Here is a 7,898-nt window from a genome sequence, read left to right as displayed (position 1 = left end):
GTATTTTTACAGAAAAAGAAGGCACTCTAAGCACCGAGAAACTAGATATATATATATTTTTTTTTTATTTAAATATTAGAAAAAGTAGTAGATTTTAGAGAAATAGAAATAAGGAAATGATAACAAGTAATATATTTGTACGTACATAACATAGTCGATGGTAACGTCATATAATAAATAATATTTTGTAAAACGCTGTATAAGTAATGCGTGTGTATGCCCAATAAATATATACTACATGTATGCAATAATGATATAGTTAATTATAAAATTAAGCTAATGAATAATTACAGAGCAGCTTAAGAGCTAAAAACACTGGAGGAGTAATCATCAATCAATTAATACAACAAATTTATAAAAATCGCCCAAACTTATTTTACATCATAAATTAGAATCAATTACCATTTTTACAAATATTCATAGTGTCCTATTTATTTTTATTACAAAATATTGCTTTTCTGAAACTCATATAATATTAACGCTTTATTATCTCCGAATAAACGTAAACATACAATTGGTCCCTGAATTTTTAAATTCCATCTCATGTATAAAAATAATAAATATTACGTATAATTTTCAGTTTTATACAAAGAAATGTCATGATTGCAATTAGATGAGATTCAAAGCACTATAAAATAGAAATATATATTTTACAGAGAATTTACTTATTTATCATGATTATACCTAAGTATTTTTCTTTATAATAATTGTTCGTATCAAAATTACAGCTAAATTACTAAATTAAGGTCTGTAACAAATTTTTCACAGCGTACGAAACGTATTCGTAAGTAAATATGCCGTAATGACATACAATTTGCTTGTATTTTATTCTGTATAATACAGGGTAAAAAAAAAAAGAAAAAAAAACGAAGAAGAATAAGGTTATTCTACAATATATCCTAGGATTACAGTAATTAAGAAAAAAGACGTACAAAGAAAACGTAGGAACTTAACAACGTCCACGTACGTTCGTTTTTTTTTTTTTTTTTATATCACAGCTAATAATTGGAAGCTTCTATCGTGTTTTAGATCACGTTAAAGCTATAATAAATAATGTTTTCCTTCAGTTTAAGTTCAGTTAAAGTTTCTTTAGGGATAAGTGATACTCTCCATTTCGTACACATCACGAAAAGAAAAAAAACAACATAAGGATAACGGAGCACTTCGTATAACCGGGAATTGATTACGTCTTAAACGATCCTGCATCTCTCATATGAACATTCTCAACTAGAAAATTTATAGTCTATTTTTTGATCGCTGGAACTCGCGGATAATTCGTATATATTCAAAAGTAAAGTAAAAATGTATATAAAATATTTGCGCGTTTCAGTGATTATATTAGATTAGATTTTCTTTTCTAGGCAAATTTTTTACCTTGATTATTTCATAAATATTCAGCAGACTTATGACGCATCGAAGTAGAACCGATAGAATAATTAAAAAAATTTCAAAATTTTCATAATCTCGAAAGTTTCTTTGAGGTACTGTGGGCCGGGTTTCACTGATTTTCTATTAAGAATTATGTATCTTCGCGTTTATTGACAAATATAATTTCGTAATGAAAATTCAACCGCGCAACTTGCGAACACTCAATTAGCTATTATTTTTGGTACGATACCGAGTTAATTTTCAAATTAGGTTTATTACACTTGAATTTCAAGTGAATCGAGTCTGTTTCAGCAGTTCAGCGACAACAATCAAATCTGCAAGTCGCCCAAAAAATAAAAAAAAATAATAAAAAAAAACAAAAACAAAAACAAAACAAGAGCTCTATTTATATTAATTACTCGAAGTTATATATAATACTGCTTGATCGCACTGAAGTAGATCACTTAATACTGTATATATCAAAATCTACAAAATGGTCCTTTCTTTTAAATTTTTTTGCACAGTAATTGGCCAGACCCTACAGTCAAGGAATATTTAATTCAATTCTTATACTTTAATAACCTAATGTTTCGTTAGAACTTCGTAAAATACATTTTAACATAGCGTGATCAAAACTGTGCAGTAAATACGTAAAAAATCTAACTCGTAGGGGATAGATTGTGAGAATATTCTACATCGAACATTCATTAAAGTAAGCATTTTTTTTATCCCATCACACACCCACCCACCCACACCCACCCAAACACGCACACGCACACGCACGCACGCGCATGCACGCACATACACACACACAAACACACACGATTAAAATTTGTCCCACTATTTTTCTCTCTTATATTGGATTAAATTAGTAAAAATAGCCTACATAACACCTCCTTTGATCACGTATATTTCGATTTCCAATATGATATGTCATACTCGACGATTGCATTTTTATTTGCGATACAGCAAAATGGCCTGCATTGCTGCAGTAAACTTTTGAGAAAGATTAGAAACTTTTTAGAAATGATATAAATACAGTTAGTCGTTATTCTATCTGAAGTGTGATATCTTTCGTAAAAGTATGAATAAATTGCCTCGGCCAAATAAGCTCTCGAAAGAAAATTTAAATACTTGGATCGAATGTAGATTAAATCAACTAAGCTCTTATTTTATTTAACTTTCATCGTCAAATACAAGTGGAGAATTTAACTTTTCATTCAACTTGCTTCAAACTTTCGTTATTCAGAGCGGCAAATCTAATGAGCAACTGTAATCCGTGAGATTAAAGCCAAAGAAAAAAGAAACAAAAACAACAACGACGACGACGACGACGACGACGACGACGACGACGACGACGATGACGACGCGCGTAATAATTGAGTTTGATGTGGCAAATAAAAATGCAATCAGTCAGACGAGGAGCGAACTTTTTGGACAATTTCATTGCGTTTATAGTGTTTTTGTCGGGTGTCAATCAGCGTGCACCGATTATTCGGCGTTGGTGATCTCATCAGCGCATCAAGCTCGACGAAGCTTCGCTCCTTACGCCTCACAAGACCTTCAGAAGACTTTCTTCTGTTTCTTTCTAATAATCTTCTTCCTTGATAGTCTCCTGGCATTCTGCGCGAACGCCCGGCGTTGCTGGTTCTGCTTCCGTTGCTGGTGCTTCGGTTGGTGCTTCCTCGCCCCTTGTGACAGTTTTATCTTGAGACGTTTCGCGTTCTGCGTCGATTTGCTCAACTTCTTCGGCTTGAAGTAGCTCATCAGTGGCCGAAGCATCGCGGGATCGCAGGTTCCAGGTCCAGTCGCAGTGGCGTTACGTAACGCTCGTATCCAGTCGTTAAGAAATGCCTGGTAGAGACGCAACACTCCGGAATCCTGGATTAGCATGAGGGTGAGGTCGCCCTCGCGTGCCCAGTTCGAGCTTTCGGTCACGATTACGGATTTGTGACTTATGGGTAATGGGAGGCCCAGGTTCAGTATTGCCGTTTCCACCTCGCAGAGCATCTGCAATGAAAACCGAGGACGTTTACAATTGTTTTACAATAGTGTTCATTTTACCATTCAAATGTGAATTAGATACTAGGCATTTTTATTATTTATCCTTAGCGACAATCGATAGCTCTTTCGCCTGTCACTGTAATAATTTCAGAGAGAGAGAGAGAGAGAGAGAGAGAGAGAGAGAGCGGTAATATACGTAAGATTGTTTTTATCTTGAGGTATTAATGACCAATTATATAAATTTATCGTCAAATGTAATCCAGGTGAAAATAGCTTCACGTAAATCATAAATGCAATTAAAATCCCAGTATTGTTGTAATTTCCTTAAGCGCTTGCTTATGACACTCTATGTATTAATTATGTATTTTTATCATTAATATTTTGTCGAGCGTTACGAATATTAGCGAGAGAAATGGAATAAAGTATAAATAAACATAAAGCTTTTCAAGGTATATTATTAATGTGGCTCATTACGAATCCCTGAAAGTTATTTAAAAGAAAACGTTCGAGTCTTATTAGCATACAATTATCTTATTATATTTACAAACATTGAACAATCGTATAAACAATGATGAAATTAATAATATTTCCCAAACATTAATATTAATAATGGCAGTAACATTTTATTTCAGATAGAATGAAAAAATCCATGAAAAGTACCAAAGAATATGAAATCATTATAATAAAAATTGAACCATATGTGAGCATATTTAGACATGAAATTAGCTTAACAAATTACATCATGTTTATACACGTCTCGTAAAACGTCGGTGAGCACTCGTATATTTTGTTGACAGGCAACTAATATATACTAATTGAAACTATTTCAAAATTAGTCGGTAAAGCAAATATGTTAATAGAATCTTTAAGACTTGTCATTGAACGTACTTTTATGTATTCATAAAAATGAAGATTTTAATAAAATGATGCTTTTCATTTTATTTACATAAAATTATTTAATTATTATTTCTTTAATCGTTAAGATTATCGTTAACTTTAAACTAGTGACGATGCATCATCGCCAATTATATAAAACATTACTTCATCATTATCTACAGCAGTAGTCAGATAAAAGAATTATTATGCATAACATAATATTTATTAGAAAGTAATGTCAAAGCTTTACGACTCTATTGCCGAGTTGGTATTTTAGAAGAATATTTTAGGTTGTATTTTAGTTTATATGGTAGAATAAAGTGTCCTTATTGAATGACATCGATTCCAAAGTAACTCCCCTCCCAACTCGAGAAAGTTTTTCCTACGAAATTTATTCAGACATTTTTTTAATGACTGATTCTCTCTCTCTCTCTCTCTCTCTCTCTCTCTATCTCTCTCTCTCTCTCTCTCTATCTATCTATCTATCTATCTATCTATCTATCTCTGTATGTATGTCGAGACGCAGGCCACTAAACTCCCATTGTCATTTCAATCAATTGGATCTTACCGAAAGAACAACATTAGCCTTACAAATCAATATGATGACGAAATTGTTAATCGAACGCAAAAACTATCTTTGCCCAGCCATGTAAAAACAATTTCTCGTACTGCGTCAGCTCCCCCATAAACACTCACCCTCAATATCTCGCTGCTCATGCCATCGATAATCTCATTTCGCCTGATCATTGTCATGTCGGCATTGATATTGGACTTGAGCCTGAAAGCCCGCAAATGGTGGAAGGTGATGGCGAACCTCTGGAGCGCGTCGTGGAGTCGTGGCAGGGCTCGTTCCGCTTTCTTGCCCTTCTCCAAGCACCAGACCTCGCGATGATACCATTCGAGCTGCTTCTCCGGCAGCCAGCTCATCCGGTACTGCTCCTTCAGCACTTTATACACCTGCGCACGGAAGAGGATACTTAGTTTAAACTATTAAAGAGGGCAGAGCTGGAGGCGTGTCCCGTTCCCCATGCTGTCATGGAAAACTGAGATACTCTACACGTTCCTCTTCGTGCTTTTCTTCCGCGTGTTAAATTCACGCTTCCTCGAACTTTAAGTGGACACCCTATGACATATAGCTACGTATATAATGAGCCACGCGATGAATCACCCAAGGGAATTAAACTCCTTGTTAATGTGGGTCGCGCATGATAATCTGACGTACGTGAATGGGGCTGGTGGTTTAGGGTGGCGAGAACGGGAAGACAGGAGTGTGAAAATATACAATTCTTTTCTTTTTTTTTTTCTTTTTCGATAAAGGAGAGATGTGTAGTTTATTTTCGCGATATCATGACAAACTGCATCGTTTCCAGTAGGCTTTTAAATATTGGGAATATTAGCACGTGAGCCATACGCAATGAAAAAAAAATTATTCTCTATTAATAACTCTTGCAAGAGTGGATTACACTTTAAAATTCACTAATATTCGTAATAATAATGATTAATTGTCTTTAATTGACGGGGCGTTTATTTATTTTTTTTTTTTTTTGCTCTCGTAAGCCCCGATTGACGATAATTAATGCTACGACTGATTAAAATAATATTTTCATGCTCAAATCAATAATTTCGTATGCATTTAAACAAGGAAATTAATACGTCTATTAGTCATTAATTGCATTGGAAAGTAGTAGTTGAAGAGTTGAATATGAATAATAAATTTAGTTGAAATTCACGTAATGAATGTAATTCATGCGGTTATTGTATTGCAGCCAAGTTGTAGAAGTTTCGAATTAGAGGAAAATACAAAGAATGTAAAAACATCCACTGCGTGTAAAAGTTGAGTCACATAGTGCTAATCTCTTCAAAGTAATATTAATGCAACGTTTGTCTTCAATAACACAACTAATTCCAAAACTTAAGTACACATTCATTATATATTAGCTAATAGGCAATTTTCTAGGATATTTCGAGTACCGTTAACGATATTAATGTCATGTAGAAGCTAAAAATTTTATAAAAAAAGTTCTGCATAGCCGCGAGAAAAATGCAGAGTCGCGTGATTGGGATCGATGGCGCTGCTAATTAATGGATGAAAAATAGAATAAAGTGCCGCGACCGATACTTGCTCGCTCTTTAGACAAAGTCCGAGCCTCGTTTTCTCCCTTTCATTTTTGTCGGCCAATCGTAGGAAACGCTTGCGCAGCAAATGATGATATAATTATTCTGTGACATAAACATCGCCGCGCGTTCCCATGCGAGCATCAGCGAATCTAAAAGCTTCGACGTGTGCGCGAACATGACAGATAAAACATAGCGATTCTTGTAAGGAAAACATCGGGCAGCCATGTACCCCTGAAGAAACTATAGATGTTAGTTGATACGATTGTTTCGTCTACTGTAGCGCGACCTGTAGATACTCATTTCTCGTATGTAGGAGGAAAAGAAAAGTAGAATCTCCCGTACCGCGGTCCTGACAATGTAACTGACAACCGAAGCAATTTTCGCTATATCCCAAACTTTGCCATATATCACGATCTCACGCTCAATATATATATATATATATATATATGCGTCTCCAATTATATTTTACATGCCGTACTGTTAATTGAAACTTTTGTTCCCTAAAAAGACTACAATTTTATATGCCTTTACGTGAATTTTAACATGTTTAAAGTAAAGTTTTATAATCGCTCATTGCTATTAGGCATGCATATTACATTAGAAAACTTGAAATAATAAAAAAAATTATAATATACGTTTGTGTAGAATACAATTTATTCCAATAACTAAATTAATTAATCATTGCGTGATATATGGTTGTACGTATAATTAGCAATGATTAATTTAGAATGCAATAATTATTTTGAAAGGCAATTTATATATTTTTATAGTTAAATGTTTATTGATGCAATTATACTTTGTAATTTGCTCAAGTTTTTCTTTACTCTTGATTAAAAAATCATTCCAAAGTTGCAATTTTGTTTTTCTATAACAATCAAAAAATTCATGACTCGAAGTGGAAAAAACCCGTTGTAAATTCAAAATATTAACGCTACAGTTGAAAAGATTCCATGAAAGTTTTACTGTAATATGGTGATTAATAAGACGTGATTGGCATTCGCAATTTTTCGTTTTTAGCGTGAAATAAACGACATTTATTCAACACGACCCGAGCGAGCAAATATAATTTAAAAGTAGAGTAACACACGAGCGATTACTTCGATTAAAAAATCTATCTATCGTATTTGTGAAATTAATTTGCATTCGTGAAAAGTACGTTATTATCGAGTAGTCATTTTTAAAAAATGTAACGATACAATAAAAAGTAAAAAGTAGCAAATAAAAAAAAAATGTCTTTTTAATACTTTTTCCAATACATAATCATATGTAAGCTACAACGACGTAATAAATATTCATAACAAAATCATTGGAATTTCAAAACGTGTTACAAAATATATTACCTTATAATATGTTTCTACAGTATACCACGTGATCTTTGTAAATCAAGCCGCGGGAGCAATCGATCATAATCACTGTGCTCCCGCTAACAACAAATTGATCGACGATAAGATAAGAAAGCTGTAGAATTTGGATTATTGACATAAACATAGAGCGAGACGCAAATATCGAGTGGTAATTGGAATGGCAATCGG

At 33.6% G+C, this 7,898-nt stretch overlaps 1 protein-coding gene across 1 annotated transcript in view; it reads right to left on the bottom strand.

The window, feature by feature from the left end:
* Positions 1–2,710: 2,710 nt before the first annotated feature.
* Positions 2,711–7,898, bottom strand: part of LOC105363720 (uncharacterized) — a 219,286-nt gene continuing 214,098 nt past the window's right edge. The window contains exons 4-5 of the mRNA XM_011501471.1: positions 4,945–5,205; positions 2,711–3,378 (exon numbers count right to left, since the gene is read on the bottom strand). Coding sequence (XP_011499773.1) covers positions 2,932–3,378; positions 4,945–5,205 — 708 coding nt within the window. The 3' untranslated portion in view covers positions 2,711–2,931. The remainder of the gene's footprint in view (positions 3,379–4,944; positions 5,206–7,898) is intronic.

Source organism: Ceratosolen solmsi, unplaced genomic scaffold (genome assembly GCF_000503995.2).
Source record: "Ceratosolen solmsi marchali unplaced genomic scaffold, CerSol_1.0 scaffold3, whole genome shotgun sequence".
Taxonomy (NCBI): Eukaryota; Metazoa; Arthropoda; class Insecta; order Hymenoptera; family Agaonidae; genus Ceratosolen; species Ceratosolen solmsi.
Note: the sequence above shows the minus strand (reverse complement) of the source record. Positions and strands in the feature narration are given on the sequence as shown.